General features: G+C 34.9%; 1 protein-coding gene across 14 annotated transcripts in view; it reads right to left on the bottom strand.

The window, feature by feature from the left end:
• ERC1 (ELKS/RAB6-interacting/CAST family member 1) overlaps positions 1-19,278 on the bottom strand; it is a 724,558-nt gene that overhangs the window by 240,243 nt on the left and 465,037 nt on the right. Inside the window, exon 16 of one of the 14 annotated variants that reach the window (XM_073222509.1) lies at positions 4,750-12,255. The exons of the other annotated variants lie outside the window; for them this stretch is intronic. Coding sequence (XP_073078610.1) covers positions 12,216-12,255 — 40 coding nt within the window. The 3' untranslated portion in view covers positions 4,750-12,215. Of the gene's footprint in view, positions 1-4,749; positions 12,256-19,278 lie in introns of those variants that run through there. 14 annotated transcript variants of the gene reach the window in all.

Below are 19,278 nucleotides of genomic sequence, written 5' to 3'. Positions count from 1 at the left end.
TTACTTCCATAAGATGAGGATTCAGATTTTATAATATAAAAGATTATGGCATTCTTACGGGAAAGACATCAAAATGAATTTTATGACTACTGATACCACACTTTGGCTCATTTTCTCCAAAAGAATGTGAAGTTTTTGAACCATGAATACCAAATTAGAAGACTGATGGTTTCACATCACAAGCAGGTTTATTTAACTTCAGTGTGAGTTTGCATATTATGAAATCTAAGCAAGTATCAAATTGAAGTAACTGTATATTATGGTAACAATTAATGAGAAAGTAAAGAAATAAGACATAACTAAAGAGGCAAGCATGTACATTCAAGTGAGGAAGAATAAGTGGACAGACTGCTCCCTACCTTGCGTTCTGAAAGAGATGAAAAGCTAGCCTATATTCATGAAAGAGGAAATGCTGAGTCAAACTGATGTTCTCATTATTCTTCATGCCCACACATTTTTACTTATTTTTTTCCCTCAAGAAAGAGGATTAAGTGGTTGGTATGGTCAACTATAAGAATTTTCAATCCTTAAAAATCTAATCTTAAGAGCAAATGGAATTGAAGAAAATTAAAATATGTATAATATTCCCTTTACTTAATAGTCTTCTCCAGTTTTGTACTTCTAGTATTAAATATACAGAGTTTCATGAAACACGCCCTCATTTATATGCTTAACAATTGAATTACTTGTCTTCGCTACTGAGAGTTATTTTCTTACAGCAGAGAAAATGCGGGGCAAATAGAACAAGAAACAAAGTCAAATTCAATGGTTACTGGACAAGATCAACAACTCTGCCCAAACCTCTGGACACACAATTACTTGGCATTTTTTCAACCTGTAATCTAGTTAAAAACAGCACACTAGGGGTTCCTTGAAATTTATCAAGGGAAGCTAAACAAGAAAGGCCCTGACAGTTTGGCAATATGCATCAATGCAGACTCCTAGAACACTGATACAAACTGCTTTCATTCATAATGTTTTTTTTGTAAAAATGTGCTTGTCTGTTTCTTCCTTATCTTCCTAAACTGCTGGACCACTACTGTAGATTAAAGACAATAAGGTAATTAAAGACAATAAGATAATAATAAGGTAATTTTTCAAAACTTCCCAAAGTTCACGCTCTACTTTAAACTGAAAAGGGAAAGCTGAAGAGCTTCTTCTGAATACCAAAAAGACAAATTTTCATTATATAGTAAGACATTTGTCTGTCAAATACTTCTTGAAATCAGCAGACTAATTTCAACCCACTAATAATCTTTTGATTCCTATGATGTCTGCCATAACCACAACTAACAATGGTAATAATTCAGTTTTCACAACTCAACAAGGTAGGTACTATCATTCCCATTTCAGGGATATGAAAGATACAGATAAGCTGATTGGCTCTTTCAAATTCTTATAGCTAATAATGGTAGAGATTTTAACTCAAATTCTGACCTATATCTCTAAATTTAAATATTACAATGCTTACTGAAAACTATTTAATCTGAAAACCCTGTAAATCTATGAATCAGTTTATAAAAAATATTATTAATGGAAGTATATGTTAAATTTCTCCATAGTGATGTAATTAGCAAAATCAGGCTGCTAAGGACTTGCTTTTTCAACGAATATAATGAGAGGAGTGAAAGAGATGGAAAAGGAACTTAAAATAGATTTAAGAGACAAAGAAACCAACTGCATTATATGGATTGATTTGGATGCTGAGTGTAACACACTATAAATAACCCAAAGTACAAACCATTTAAGAAACAATCTGGGAAACTTTAACACTAACTTTGATGATAATAAAGAATTATTGTTAATTTTTTTTATAGCTGCAATAATGGTACTGTTGCTTTAAAAAATAATTTTCACATTATAGAAATATCTACTGAAAGATAGATGAGATATGATATCTATAATTTGCTTCAAAATAAACAGAATTGGGGAAGTGAGAATATAGATAAAATAAAATTAGCCATAAGTTGATAACTGTTGAGGATGAATGGAGGTATATACAGAGGTTTCATTTTCTATTTGTTCTTTATGTTTAAAATTTTCCATAGCAAAAAAAAAAAATACCCCATGTCTTGAATGCTGATATCACACAGAATGTTATTACTTCAGGTACAGACTACCAGAAATTTAAAAATTATCCTATACTTTCATTTGAGTAGCTTATTAAAAAAATCACAGGAAACAAACTAGTTGCCAAAGTAAAAGTAAAAGCATACAGCTCTTCTTATCTAGTAGAAGGTGACACTCCAACTCATCACTGAAGGTTCTGTTATTCTGAGGTAGATTTTGGTTACAAGAGTGTTTATAAAAAAAATTAGTAATATAGAGGGTATCATATATTACAAAATATTAAAAATTTTACTACATATAACTGACTTTTTTTTAGAGACTTTCAAGGCCCACTATTCCATGTGTAGTGCATACTACCTGATCAAAAAACATTTTGCACAGTCACCTTACATTGGTCTGTTGTGTGGACCACAAGTTGGGGCTGCTGCCGGTAGGGATGCATAATGAAAGGTGGGGACGGATGAATGAGAAAGTGATACTTCATTGCTGGGTGACTTGAAGAAAATGGTCAGTGGAAGTATAAACTGAATTTAGAATAATGAGACATTCTTGCCTAAACAAAAGTGAAAAACTTGCTTTAAACACTAACATTGTTTTCTACTGAGATTGTTAGAAAACATGTCCAGAAATAAAAAAAAAACAGGAGTAGCTAATAATTCTTGAATGTCTAATTTGGCATACTGTCCATATCAGCTAATTTTTTAATGGAAGGTTTATTTTCAATCCCCACCCCCCACTAAAATTAGCCATGGCCACAATTAATTATCTGCAACTATCATACACACATGCACATGCACACATGAGCTTTGTATCCCAGCCCTACTTTCAGGGCTTCTGCTCTGACTGAATTACCCCACAGGAACCGAGACTAAGCCCTCTGACTTGCTATGTTAAGAGTAATATAACATATATTCTTTTTTGGTAACCATGAGTCACAGTTACACTTCTGAGAAGTATCCAGGGGAGTCTACCTGTTAACTTCCTTGAAATGTATTCTATTAAAAAGTAAAAATCTTGGCTGACTCCAGGGTGAGGCATGCCTGCAGTCTGGGTTCCTTCCCCACTCAGCCTGTAGGCAGACTTTTGAGTTCAGTATCACCTCATCAGTATGTCTGTCAGCTGCCAATGGTGAGGGAAGACTAAGACACTCACTAACTCCTGGACTTTCTGACTTCTGTAAAACAAAAGCAAATCCTTAACAGATGGATACTTTTAAAACCTACTATACCCATTTATACATTTTAATTTTTTAGATCAATTAACTCTACTCAGAATAGGAAGTTACTAACACTAGATATGCCATTAAATGGGCACCACTCAAATACCCAACCTAGTGTCAGGACTAAGAGCAACAAAGTGAGGATGTGAGTTCGGGGGAGACAAAATCATGGACCCACCTTTGATATAATGCTAATAACATGGGCTCAGATCTGACAGGTAAAACAGTGGAGGTGAAATTTGTTAAAAGGGGTGAAGTATTCTGGGAGTAAAAACGGCTAACACAATAGGTCTCAAGATAAGTAGTTTCACGTTGCACATTTAAAGCAAGAAATACGGGTTTTTGTTTTTGGTTTTTTTGCTGTTTTCTTAAGAGAATACAAAAACAGAAAGCAATCATTCCTTCTAAGCAAAACATTTCCCCAACATCTTTCCTGTTTTGGAATGTGGTTCAAGTCTTTAATTTTTCCCTGAGTAAGATATGGCCACAGTTAATTCTCTTGCACCTAATTTGCTACACTTTCTGTCCACACTTTGAGAGAAAATATATTTAAAGAATAATGAGAAAACAGATTTTAAATATAAAACCTAAGAGAATGTATTCTACTATTGTGTTTTTCTCATACAAACGTAGCATTTGAGCCCCAATGCTTCCCATATGCATGAATAAGCTTTGAAGTCTTTTTCAAATGGGGTGGCAGTAAAAGAATCATAGACATTGACATTTCCTTACACCAAAGTATAATTTTATTTATTTATGTATACACTACATGTATATAAAAGTGCTTTGAAAAGTTACAATATGTAACAACTTCAGGAGTTGTTATTTTTACCTTGTATCTTACCTGGGCTGGAGGGAAAACTAACACCCAAAGTGAGGGCAGAACACACTGCGAGTGACTATATAATGTGATACTTCTGGTTGTAAGCTTTCGTTTTTCTACCATCAAGTCATCATGTAACTGTGTTAAAAGTAGAACTATTAAGGTTTCAGACACTACACACTTATTCCAACACTATTTGTCAAAAGCTGATTATTTATATTCTTCACAAAATATATACTATACATCAACCTCGGCTCTATTTTTTAAAATATAAGATTACTTTACAAATGTTTTTCCTACTGTAGAAGTCTAGCAACAAGAAGACAGATGGAAGATAGTAGGTTTCTCAATTTCTAGACTAGTTTTATTTTTAATTTTTTAGTCAAATCACTGTCAAGGCATACATACAAACTCATTAATTTTTTTTATTTTGGTATTATTAATAAACAATCACATGAGCAACATTGTGGTTACTAGATTCCCATCCCCCATTATCAAGTCCCCACCACATACCCCATTATCGTCTCTGTCCATCAGCGTAGAAAGATGCTGTAGAGTCACTACTTGTCTTCTCTGTGCTATACTGCCTTCCCCATGACCTCTTCTCCCTCCCTTCCCACCCACCCCCAGTCCCTTTCCCTCTGGCAACTGTTTGTCCATTCTTGGGTTCTGTGAGTCTGCTGCTGTTTTCTTCCTTCAGTTTTTGCTTTGTTCATATGCTCCACAGATGAGTGAAATCATATGGTACGTGTCTTTCTCTGCCTGGCTTATTTCACTGAGCATGATATTCTCTAGCTCCATCCATATTGCTGCAAATGGTAGGATTTGTTTTCTTCTTATGGCTGAGCAATATTCCATTGTGTATATGTACCACCTCTTCTTTATCCATTTATCTACTGATGGACACTTAAGTTGCTTCCATTTCTTGGCTATTCTAAATAGGGCTGCTATAAACATAGGGGTGCATCTGTCTTTTTCAAACTGGAATCCTGCATTCTTAGAGTAAATTCCTAGGAGGGGAATTCCTGGATCAAATGGTATTTCTATTTTGAGTTTTTTGAGGACCCTCCATACTGCTTTCCACAATGGTTGAACTAGTTTACATTCCCACCAGCAGTGTAGGAGGGTTACCCTTTCTCCGCATCCTTGCCAGCATTTGTTGCTCCTAGTCTTTTCTATGTTGGCCATCCTAACTGGTGTGAGGTGATATCTTATTGTGGTTTTAATTTGCATTTCCCTGATAATTAGCGATGTAAAGCATCTTTTCATGTGCCTGTTGGCCATCTGAATTTCTTCTTTGGAGAAGTGTCTGTTCATATCCTCCACCCATTTTTTAGTAGGGTTATTTGCTTTTTGGATGTTGAGGCATGTGAGTTCTTTATCTATTTTGGATGTTAACCCCTTGTCGGATATGTCATTTACAAATATAGTCTCCCATACTGTAGGATGCCTTTTTGTTCTGCTGATGATAAACTTTGCTGTACAGCAGCTTTTTAGCATGATGTAGTCCCATTTGTTCATTTTTTATTTTGTTTCCCTTGCCCAAGGAGTTGTGTTCAGGAAAAAGTTTCTCATGTTTATATTCTAGAGGTTTTTGCCTATGTTTTCTTCTAAGAGTATTATGGTTCAAATTCATTAATTTTTAATCAGCAAAACTAAGGAAAGTCAGATTTGGAAAAGGAAGGCAGATAATTGAGTTAATCAGGCAAAATTAAGGCTAGTTCGGCTGTTCTAAAATGGACAAACTTGAGGTTGTCAAACTGGAAACCAAGTTAGAAATGAAAGCTTAGAAATTGCAAGCATGCTCAAAATGCACGAATGACTATGGAGGCAAGTGGTAGCAGCCTTCAACAAGGAAAAAAGTTCAGAATTGGAAAATTCTACCAGTTGAGTAAAGGAAAATCTAAAAGAAACTGCTGATAATTGTAGAATTTTCATTTCTGAAGATGTTTATGCCTGAACTCTACACCCATGTTTCTGGAATGGGGTTGGTGTAACAAATGCTTAATTCTTAGAAATGTTCAGAAGGGCTAGACCTTATTAATATGGCAAAAAAAAAAAAAATGAACCAACAGTTTTTTTCCCCCCACTGAAAATTGTGTATGTAAGAATAAATCAATATGGATTTTGTTTGGTATAATGGAAAGACTAGTGGCATTCAAAGGGGCAGATCTAGTCCCAGTTTTGCCACTAAACTGTCCTATTGCCTGTGCACAAACCATTTAGCCATCCTGAGTACACTTCCTTAAATACAAACTAGGAGGATGGAAAGGAAGAAAGGAAACCAACAAGCACACTACGTGCCACACATCCTTACTTATTTTCACATGTGGTTACAACATCCTTGCCAATTAGCTATCAATATGCTCATTTCATTTGGCTCAGAGACTAATGTGCCCAAGTCACACCTACAGTACAGGCAGCAGAGCCAGGCTTTGGGTCCAGCTCTATTTAACTCTGAAGTTCATTATTTAAAAAAAAAAAAAACTACATTGCCTTTCAATAGCCCCAAAGGTGCCAGCAACCTTAATTCTGTATGGTTTTGCTAATCAGAGGCTTACCACCCCTTCTGCCATTTCCCTTCCATCTTTCTTGTGCCACACAGCACCAGCCCCCTGATGGTTTCTCCTGCGCAGTCTCTTTACCCCCTCATCTAACTCCTATGCTGTGGCCAGAGTGATACTCCTAAGAGACACACTTGTTATTGTCACATCTTGTATAAAGGCTCAAAATATAGGGAAAATGACAAAATCTGTGGAAAGACATATATATTAATATCTTCAGAGTATGCTTGCAACTTTCCTTCCTTAACCTCATCATTCCAGTTATAATGAGCTGCTTGCTGCTGCCAAACATGTCTGGGCTTCTGAGAAGACTGAGGACCAGCCTCCAACACTCTTCCTTTTTCATCCATGCAGAGAAGATCACCTCTGCCTTGAAGGACAGTCGGCCTCTGCCAGTCACTCCCTCTGTCCACATGGTCACCATGCTGACAAGCCCAGAACGTATTTCCTCCTCTTCTCTATTGGCAGAACTCTTATTCAACGTTGAAATTCAACTCGGCCATCACTCCTCAGCCTGTGATCTCCCCCACTCACCTTGGAGTCCCAACGAGCTGATTCTTCCTTTGACCTTCCATAATATCTCATGAACAACTTTATTAGATACTATATTAGTTTTGAATCTATCTTCTCTATTTTCAGTTCTCATCTTTCTCTATTCACGGTTTTATTTACATTTGTATTATTTCCCCTCTCTTATAACCTATTATTTTTCTTAAGTGAATTAGTAAATCTGAAAAGTGTAATGTTTTTGTCATCAGCAATATCATTGTTTCTTCACTGATACTGCAGTGGCTCCATTTCCAGCAAAACATCAAACCAAGAGGTCAAAAATCACCTTGTTTAGGATGTCAGTGTGTACGGTGCAAAGGGACAGGGAAGGAGAGGAGGAGAGAAAAGATGGTAGGAGAAGGACTTGGAAATATAGGCTAGAATAAGAAAAAAACAAATCCTACCATTTTCAACAACATGGATGGAGCTACAAGGTATTACGCTCAGTGAAATAAGCCCGGTGGGGAAAGAGAAGTACCAAATGATTTCACTCATCTGTGGAGTAAAACAACAAAGCAAAACTGAAGGAACAAAACAGCAGCAAACTCACAGACTCCAAGAATGGACTAGCGGTTACCAAAGGGAAGGGATGGGGGAGGGCGGGAGAAGGGAAATAAGGGGCATTACAATCAGCACACATAATGTAGGGGGGTCACAGGGAAGGCAGGATAGCACAGAGAAGACAAGTAGGGACTCTGTAGCATCTTATTACATTGATGGACAGGGACTGCAAAGGGGTGTGTGTGTGTGGGACTCAATATGGGTGAATGTAGTAACCACAATGTTGCTCATGTGAAACCTCCATAAGATTGTACATCAATGACACCTTAATAAAAAAATTTATATATGAAGAAAAAAAAAAAAGAAGCCCTTAACCAAATCAAAGACCTGGAGTCTAATTCTGCAGTTTCATGCTATAAACTAGCTGGGTATGCTGGGATAAGTCACTTAACTTTTCTAGGCTTCCATTTTCTGCAAAATGAAATCACAAGAATGTATAATCTTTAAGGTAATGTATAAATAAAGCCTCACCATTACAAGTAAAAAAAGAAGGAAATATAGGCTAGGACCACACTGTCCAGGGCCCTACAAGGACTTTAGACTTTCTCCTATAGAAGATGGGGTGTTACTAAAGGAATTTTAAGTTGGAAAATATACTATCCTATTTACTTAGTGGAAAGATATTTAGAAGCAGAACAAAGTCTGAATTTGAAGGTGAAAATAGCCTGAAGACAGAGAGATCAGCAGGCAAATTCAATAGCTGAGATGTGAGAATGATGAGGGGTCTGGACTAACACAGTGCAAACAGAAAAGGGATGAACTGCAGGGGCGAGGAGTGGTAGGCAGCAGGAGGAATCAAGGTTTTGAGGTTTAGAGAATTGGATGGAAGTTGGCACCATTATTTAAGGTAGGTAAAATAGGAGGCTAGTAGAAATAATGAGTTAAGCTTTGGAAATGGAGGAGTTTAAAATTCTTGTAGGACACTGAGTTAAAAATGCCAAATGATCATATGAAATACAAATCCAGAAAACTTCAGTATAAAGAGGTTTGGAAGTCAAAGATACAGACAGTAGATGAAGCTGAAAAAGGGGGAAAAAATCAACATTGTTAGCTAACATTTATTGAGTTTTTGATATGCCAGGTACTGTTCTAAGAGTAAACATGCATTAATTCATTATATCTTTATAATATAGGATAGAGTTTCTATTACCTTCACTTTAAAGATGAGAAAATTGAAACAGCAATTTAAAGTATGCCAAGTTTACAGGGTTGGAAATTGATGGAGCTGGGATTTGAATTGAGGCAGTCCAGTTTCAGAGCTCCCCTTTTTCAACATAACCTCTTAGCATAAAGAGAGGAAAGGTGCCCAGAGTGAGCTTGTAGATGGAAGATGAGCCAGGTCAGGATGGAAGGGAACACCAACAATTAAAGGAGTGGAAACAGCTCACATCCACCAATATTTATTAAGCATCTACAATATAATAATTAATGTTTGCTAGATATTGAGAGGTATAAAGATAAATAAATAATTCAAGTAGGAGAAGCAGATTTACAATCAAATAACTAAAATATAGAATGATAGTTCAACAGTAAGAGGCCATTAACAAAGGATTAAAAGCAACAGTTTAGGACAAGAAATTTAAGAGTGAGTTATCACAGATTCAAAGGGAGGAAACAATTTTAAGAAAAGGGGAGGTAATTAGAAGATAGCAAACACTAGAAAGCATTCATATAGAATGACAATCAAAAAGATAACAGTTTGCTTCTTAACTTTTGTAAGTACACAAATTCTGAAATTTCATATTGAAAAGGTGGCATCTCCAGTCAAGTATTTTCCCCCAGGTGTAGATAAGAAATTTCCGTAATTCTAAACACTGCATATGACTAATTCAAATATCAAATACTTTAACTGTGGGATCTAGGTCCTCCACTGTACCAGGTAGGTAGATATCAATTCAGGTATATGTCTACATGAGCCCAAGGACATTTATTCAGTATCCTATTACAAACTTGGACATGGATGACTGACTACTTCTCAAAGCATTAAAATACAGAAAATGTTCTAATCATTGGTTCTAAAAGGATACTGCTGAACATGGTATGGAAGGAAGTAATCCTTATTTCCAGGAATATGCTATTAATGTGCAAATGATTCTGTAATTTTATTAGTATAAAAGGAGAGAAATACTTTATACTGTGTAGCTGGGTACAATGAATTCAATAAACTTATGGAAGAGTTAAAAGACAAGAAACATTTGTTTATTATATGAAACATTTATTATATGAACTCCCAGTATTTATAATGGCTTCTAAAGCAACTGCATGTTCTCCTACTATATAAGCTAAAACTGTGGGCAAATGACATTATTTGAAGTGCCCACAGAGAGCATTCATCAGGAACAGAACAAGCTTTAAAGGTCTCAAGTTTCTAGGAATGAAACTAGTTTTCCTTTAAATTATACAAAAGTAAAAGAGATAATTCAAAACAGAAGCTGAATTTTTTACACTGACAATTCAATGTGTAATTGATTAAATAAAAACATCACTAACAATCAGGTCCCACTGTGCATACATACAGCAGGCCACTACTACTTCTACAAGAGATACCTGTGTCTCATATCAGAATAGGTAGCAAAAGAAATTGACTTGAGATAAAGTCACTTATGTTAGTAGCAAAATGAAGATCAATTATTTTGTAATAAGTGCTGAAGGAAAAAGACTGAGAAAATAGGAATGAATCTAGCTTGATTACAGCAGATGTAAAAGGCAAGTACTGTTAATGCTCCTGATTTGTGCCTGTTACATTCTTAAAAAGTAGCTGTGTACATTGAATCCATAAATACTGAGCTACTGCTCCTAAGGGAATTATGGGCTTGGGTCCTGCAAGGTCCTTACTACATTTTCATCAACCAATCAATACATAGCTCTGTTCTATGTGTGTTTTTGTTTAAAGGCATCTTTAAAATATATATTATTACTCATGGTAACAGCACTGTAACTTATGCCTGAGAGGAGCTTAACTAACAAATGTATTTTCTCCATGAGGGACATCACAGCCTTTGTATGCTTAAGGAGTGAGTACTGGACATCACTTGGTGCAGAATATGTGAAATGTGGCCTAAACAGGCTGTGGAAAAGGACACTTGTTTACAGCATGAGACCTGAAACAAGAAGGCAAAGTATCACTTTGTTTAGCTTCAGCTGGTGATGAGCATATACGGCAAGTCAAAAAGTTCTGTCAACCTGCTCTTGTCTGTGAATGACATGAAAGTGACATGAGTGTCGATTCTGGAGTTAAAGATTTTAGCAAGTAGGTGAATTTGCAAATAAGGAACCCACAGATAATGTGGGTTGACTGTACTTGTTTCTCAAATGCATTAAATGAAAACATACTTTTATTTTCTACCCCATTAATCAATGCTCTTCCTATTAGAATAACTGGTCTGAGGGGCTACCTTTCTGTTTTCACTTCTCCTTTAGAAAAATAGCAGTGTAGCTGCATATTAAATCTAGACAAAATAACTGAGGGGTTTCAATCACAACACTATAACTTCTTGAATAATAAAATGTAAAGAAAACTGCGGATAAACTAAGTAAATGACTGAGTTTATGATTGGGTCAGAACAAGAAATTGGAATTCGGGTCAGAACAAGAAATTGGAATTCATAATTCTTTACCTTCTCAGATTACACTCTACACAAGATGGATTCTCTTCTGCTAATTCTAAGATTAATTTTACTCCTAGTGGAGTCTTGAGATGAAAAGGTTTGGAAAAGCACAAGTCTGATTCCATTAGTCATTAGTATTCTTTCAGCAACAGTAAGGCTCAAATTTATATATGAATACTTGACCAGTGATTTAATGTAGACAATTCTGTTTCTAGAGAAAAAAAAAAAGTGTTCAACAGTCACAGAAATGGTGGAAGAATTTACTAAGTAGAGATGTGGAAAAATTGCAGCTTAATAAATCCCCACAGTTTTAAAGAGCTACTGAGAGTTCACTTTTCCATTAAAAAGGCCTAAGAGTGAACACAGCTGCAGTAAGCCTGAGAAATATAGGTCAGATTTTAAAAAAAATTACTTTGCTGAGAAAGGCGATGGGTATTGTCTGATTTGTATTACAACTTCAGAGTAACCCTTCTCCTCTCTCTCCATTCTTTTCAAAAACACTTATACGTCTTGTGATGTGCTAGCTGTTATAAAGATAAAAACAATATGGCCTTAATAAATTCAGAATCTTTTGGAAAAGAATCTATTGGAAAAGACTGTAAGGGGCAAATAAAATATTATGAGGTCTATCTGTAGTATCTTCAAACTGGAAAAAAAACAAGTTTCTACCTATGGTCGAATGGATAAATAAATGTGGTACATAGACTAAATACTGTATAGCAATGGGAATGAAGGACTACCACCACGTGGAGGGCAGCGGAAGGCAGGACAGGGATCATATAGCAGGTGTCATGTGTATCGTACCAGCTGCATACGCCATGCTAAGAAATCTTTTCTTCATCAGCTAAGGTCATCCAAAAACTTAAAGGGAAAAAAGTAGAATAAGTTACAGTATTTGAATATGCTTCTGAATGTGAATTCTTATAATGTTTCAGAGGGAAGTATAGAGAATAGATTAATATCTTATCAAGTCAATTTCAATCACCTAAAATCACTTTCTATTCTCTTAGTAAGTAAATATAAGAGGAGGGACTTTTCTAGCTGCACATTTATTTTTCAATAAATAATTTCTCTTTTATAATTGCTGACCATCTGAAGTGCCAAAGAGTGGCAAGGGTGACCTGAAGCATTCCCAAGCAAAGTGACGCAACGAAAAAAGGAAATTAGTGTACAGGGTGCAAAAGTTTAGAAAATGCATAAAGGAAAAAAGAAAAAGGACTTAAGCTTAGGATTTCTTCAACTCTTCAAGGAGTCAGAGACCTACGTCAAGGCAGTCTGGATGTCAACTGAAATCAAGGGGACAAACTTTCCAGTCATCTTTTCTAATATGACATCCCGAACAAGAAAAGGTTTATGAGATTTTTGAGGTACAAATGATTTGGGAGGGAAAAATTAATGGTGTGAATTTGTAAGAAATAGAAGTAATACACTGTAGTAATAATAAGTATTTGCTCAAAAAAGCTGATTTCTTCTCCTATGTAAATAGTGTTATCACTAATTGAGAATTTCTTCCTTTAGAGGAATTTCCCAGAAGCTAAATTATGGTGGCTTGTAAGTAGATCCAGTACACACACACGTTATCAATGCAAGACTGCAACATACATGCCCATACATGCCTGGTAACATACCAACATGGGCTAAGGATTGTTCATATCAGTCTTCGCTTCTGATTGTTTTACTCAGTGAAGCACTGTAACAGCTCTAGTGTGTGTGCACATACATATATTAGTTTCACAGTCATTTTCATTTTTTTCATTCACTCATAACATAAAAAAAGTCACTGTCATGAAATCAAGTAGGGTAATGGCCTCCTCCCTAATATAACAAATGGTTCACTTCTGCCTCTGTATTCACATTTACATATACTGGAATACGTAATAGGCATTCTGTAACTAATTTTTCTCCCTCTAAATATTACCTCTCAGGACTTCATATTAGAGGAATATCATCTCATATTGCAGAAGTAATACTGGCAGAAAGAATTAGAAGAGACCTAAAAGAACTTACTATCTACTCACATGTATCATGTGCTGGCCACTGTGTTACATACTTTCCCATATAATTTCCTTCTCACAACTCAACAAAAGCATTTACTAGTTTCACTTACATACATGAGGAAACTTAGATACAGAGTAAATTAAGCATTTATGCCTAAGGCCACACAGTACACATTTAAATTTAATTCTAACTTTAAACCCATGATTTTACCACTGCATTAAAGAAATATTTAAAATATTATATAGGTAATACATTCACATGGTTAAAAACTAAAAAAACTACTATACATGTGTTCTGTGTGTGTAGTGGAAAATGTCCTTCTAACACTGTCTATCATTTTGTCTACCACTGATCCAGATAGTAACATTTAAGTATGTGCATGTCTGCATTTGTACGTTATGTCTACCTCTTTTAAACAAATATTAGCATACTGTGAAGCCTTTTTACTACCTTGCTTTTTGCCAATAACAATTATCAACTAGAATTACAGATGCATATGCAATCTAACACTGAATGTCTACTTCTGGGACTTAACAGAAATACTTGCATATATGTAAAATACCTTTTATACAAGGTTATTCTTATATTTATAAAAATTTTGTATTATTACATATTTATTATAATTTTGTAGCATTTACATAAAATAGCTATGTGTTAGAAGTAACTTAAATGCCCATCAATGGAGGACTAATTAAATACAGTACTATGGTGTACTATAGTACTGGAGGAGAAAAATAGTGAGTATAATACAAGAAGATATTCCAAATATAAAAATAGGTCAACAAAAATTTAAAAGATATATATACACTATGCTCAATGGTGTGAACAAATAGACACTCTCATACAAAGTTGCTGAGAGCCTATGTGGTAGAGCCTTTTTTGAGAACAATTTAGCAACAAGTATCAAAATAAACATGCATTGTTTTGACTCAGCAATTCCATTAAAGAATCTACCCTACAGAGATATGCTTAAATATGTGAAAAAATGCAACTGTAATAATGCTGTTTACAGTATTGTTTGTTAATATTGCAAAACTGGAAATAATCTGAATAACTTCCAGCAGACAAATTATTTAAAAAATAATGAAACACTAACAATAGAAGTAAATAATGAAACACCAAACTAAGAAGCTGTTAAACAATACAGCAGATCTTTATGGTGACATTCAAAAATAACAATAACATATTTTCAGTTAAAATACTAATTGCAGAATAGTCTAGAAGTTCATTTATATAAAATCAGAAAAACAAAATGAAGAATAAAATAAAACAAGAACCATTCCCCACCACAAGCACATAAACAGAGACAAGTATTCTATATGCTTTCCCAGTTCTACCACAGCTCTGGATACTGTGAAAATTAATACTTATTTCAGGTAAGTAAAGAAATACAGTAGGTAAACATGCCAAGTACATCATTGTGATGGCCAAAGGTTTGAAAACAACAATTACTAAAATTCTGAGAACTTTATTTTCTGATAAACTTATGTTTCAGTGATGACACCAAAATGTAATATACAAGAACCTAAATATAAAGGCAAAAATATCTGAAATACTTCATCACAATTAAATAGGATTTTATCACGATAAAATCCAAGTAACACTTTCAGTAACATAGGTTTATGAGACTGACCATCTATGTATGCATGGATCATAATTGGCAAATTACTTGAAAGAAAAAAAATATACCCCATATAGTACATAACATTATTCTGCACACACAAAAGGTTTAGTAAACTGCAAAAAAGCAATGTAAGAAACCTAAATTCTGTAATATAGAAACTCCATCTGAGTCATGTGATAACAAGCAATCACCTGCTTTGGGGCTTTCAAATCAATAACCAAATCAGAAATGAGGTAAGTGACTAAGAATTTTTCTCTTTGGTATGTGAAGCAAAGCAGAAAGCTAACCAATAAAGACAAATGCTATTCTTAAAGCACACATGTGAAATATACCCATACAAAATATAAACAATATGGGATGAATTAGGCATCAAAATTGATTCTTAAATTATAATCTTAGCATAACTGGATAATACCACTGTCGACTCATAAAAATAGGCAATAAAACTGACATTGACTTGACACTAAGGGATGAAAAATGAAGAAAATGATGATGGAATATAAAACAGCAGAAATTAATAATAAGACAGCTATCATAAAGCAAGCATCACTAAGTACAAAAGTCAGGAACATGGAAGAAATATGGACTTAAAGTTCTCTTCTTTGGGAACTTTTCTCCCTTTTTGTTGGGGATGACATATTCTTGACAATTACTCCCACAGAGGAAATGCTTTTTTATAAACTCTTCTTCAAAATTACAAAGAGCTGAAAATTACACAGTAAATATTTGGCAGTTAACCTTGGAAAGACTGTTGCTTGGAGCTGCTGCACCCAGACACTAAGCTTCTCAGCAAACAGGGCCTGCTGTGGCCCATAAAATAATCTCTGTGGAGGGCCCTACTGAGAGACCCACATGTTCTACAGCTAGTGCCAACACCGCTTTCAATACTCCAAAGGTTCACTTGCAACTCTGCATAAATTGCCAGTTTCTCTTGGCTCCAGAGACAGCTTCACCTGCAGGGTTTCATTTTTCTGTTTGACACCTTAATGTTGATCTTCCTATACACTACAAAAGAGCTCTCTCCAGTACTTCTCACACAATTACACAATCACTCCATTGTAACTCAGAAGAGGATTAATGATTGGGCTTTATTTTATTGTAGTTTTGATTAATCCTGACTTTGTTTAATTTGTAACCTTTGCTGGAATCCCAAGGGCTGGGAATTAGAAAATGCACACTGTACCACTGTACTCTGAGCAGTCTGAGCTTGCCAATTTATTTCATGCCTCATTAGCCACAAAAGCTATGAAATTTTAGTCCAAAACAGCTTCACATTTTTTCAGGGTATGGGTACAAAATTCTGTACGAGCTTTTCACTCTGATTTAAATATAGTAAACCAATAATTAAGCTTATGTTGGTTTTGTACACAGGGTCTTAATTCCAACTGGCAGCTATCAGCAAAATATCAAACCCAGGCAAGTCATCTCATGATGCAGTTGTCCTGACTTCCCAAGGATTAGAAATGATTTTTGTAAAGGTTGAAAAAAATATGACCTTCTGAATTGCAAAACATTGTAACATTCTTTCATAAATTTGTCTTTCGAATTAAAGCCACATCAAACTTAGTTTGTTTTCCATATTAAAGATATCATATCATGGAGAAAGTGCTGTAGTTTTTAGTTATTTACCAATTGAGAATCAGGTATTTGTAACATTTTTATAAATGATTTATATTGCATAACCTTTTATATAAAAACTACCTTTTGAAGTTCCCAGAATCGATTATTTATATGAAACTAGAAGATGCCCTCTTATATGACACTCAGTTCTGCTAGCTGCTAACAAAAAAGTTCATTAAAGAATGGAAAAACTTTATGAAAATGTACACTGCTTCAGAGAAACAAAAGCAAAAATGAACAAATGGGACTACATCAAACTAAAAAGCAAAGGACACCATTAGTAGAACAAAAAGGATTCCTACAGTATGGGAGAATATACTCATAATCAACATACCCATTAAGGAGTAACATCCAAAATAAATAACTCACACGCCTCAACACCCAAAAAGCAAATAACCCAGTTAAAAAATGGGCTGAGGATATGAACAGACACTTATTCAAAGAAGAAATTCAGATGGCCATCAGGCACATGAAAAGATGCTCCACATCGCTAATCATCAGGGAAATACAAATTAAAACCACAATGAGGTATCACCTCACACCAGTTAGGATGGCCAGCATCGAAAAGACTAAGAACAACAAATGCTGGTGAGGATGTGGAGAAAGGAGAACCCTCTTACACTGTTGGTGGGAATGTAAATTAGTTCAACCATTGTGTAAAGTAATTTGGAGGTTCCTCAAAAAACTAAAAATCGAAATACCATTTGACCCAGGAATTCCACTCCTAGGAATTTACCCAAAGAAAGCAAGATCTTAGATTCAAAAAGACTTATTTACCCCTACATTTATTGCAGCACTATTTACAATAGCCAAGATATGGAAGTAACCTAAGTGTTCATCAATAGATGAATGGATAAAGATGTGATACATACACACAATCGAGTATTATTCATACATAAAAAGAAAGGAAATCCTGCCATTTGCAACAACATGGATGGAGCTAGAGGGTATTATGCTCAGTGAAATAAGCCAGGCGGACAAAGACCAAGTACCAAATGATTTCACTCATTTGTGAAGTATAACAACAAAGCAAAACTGAAGGAACAAAACAGCAGCAGACTCTCAGACTCCAAGAAGGGACTAGTGGTTACCAAAGGGACGTGGTTGCACAGGGTGGGTGGGGAGGGAGGGAGAAGGGGATCAAGGAGCATTATAATTAGCACTCACAATATAGGTAGGTCACGGGGAAGGCAGTATAACAAAGAGAAGAAAAGTAGTGAGTCTATAGCATCTTACTGTGCTCATGGACAGTGATTGCAATGGGGTATGTGGTGGGGACTTGATAATATGGGTGAATGTTGAAATCACAATGTTGCTCATGTGAAACCTTAAAATTTTATATCAATGATACCTTAATTTAAAAAAGTATACTCTTTCAATTTTTGATGTAGGTGAGGTCAAAAGCTTGCCATATTATCCAGTGACTTAAATTCTGCATTGTCTTTTTTTGTTTCCTGTCCAGTTCCAATTTTGTTAAAGTGGGGCTCATATTTATAGACATTTAAAAGCTATTTCAGTTCAGAACACTTTTAAGTATGTCTTCAATATGTAATAATTATCTTACTTTTACCTAACTCAGTGATGATTTTCAAATGACATACTTGCATTCTCTTTTCAAACAATCAGCTTTAGTTTCATAGAATTTATCTTTTCTAACTAGTATATGTCATCAGTTTCATGTAATAATAAAAACTCATAATTACAATATCAAGAATACCTGGCATAAACACATATGAGAACAGACATAACTAATTTTAGTAATCATACAACTCAACTGGCCAACTGCAACATACAGAGTATACTTGAGATACAATAGCTGTCCCAGCAGATCATCAATCAGTATATTTAGCAAAATGACAATAAAGCCTCAGTATCTGGCAGTTGAAGGTTAAGCAGAAGGTGGTCAAAAGGATTTTCTGTATATTTAGTACTACTCCGTTACCCTAAAGTATGCCCACTGGCATATAAAAGATGTTTGCCATTTCAAACTGTGGGTTTGCACCTCCAGAAGTCATATTCATATAATTGTTATCAGTTTTATAAAGTGATGAGAGGCAGGAGCCACATTTCATTCTCCTTTCTGTAAACTCTGTACACAACTTTCTCTTACCTTTGTACTCTCAATGTACCAAGTCTAGAATGTAAATGAATATTTTACAGGTAGAACAGTACTAGGAAAAGAAATTATGAGGATAAAGTTAGGAAGGGACATAGCCTCACGTTTTAAAATCTAAAATCTAAAATTTTAAATTTGAATTGAAACATTTTTATTTAAAATTAAAAAAAAAGGAAAGCTTCTGAGTATGTTGTTCACTGACTAAAATTCAATGAGGAAATAGAAGAAAGAAGCAAAAGGCTTTTATAAAACTAGATGATAAGGCAAGTTTCATCTGTAAATACTTTACTGAGGTTTCACTACAGGTAAAACAGACAACACCGAAATGGAAAGATTTAAGCAAAAACAAACAAATGAACACAGAACCCACATCACTTATTTTTATTTTTAAAAAATTATGTATCTGTACCTAATTAAAGATGCTTGCCACTATCCTAATACATACAATGTCGGGGGAAAGAAAAGCTAAGTGTTCATGGCTTATGTTTTTCTTTACAAGGAAAAGGTTTGACATTAAATAAAAAGC

This window comes from Manis javanica, chromosome 15 (genome assembly GCF_040802235.1).
Source record: "Manis javanica isolate MJ-LG chromosome 15, MJ_LKY, whole genome shotgun sequence".
NCBI classification, from domain to species: Eukaryota; Metazoa; Chordata; class Mammalia; order Pholidota; family Manidae; genus Manis; species Manis javanica.
Note: the sequence above shows the minus strand (reverse complement) of the source record. Positions and strands in the feature narration are given on the sequence as shown.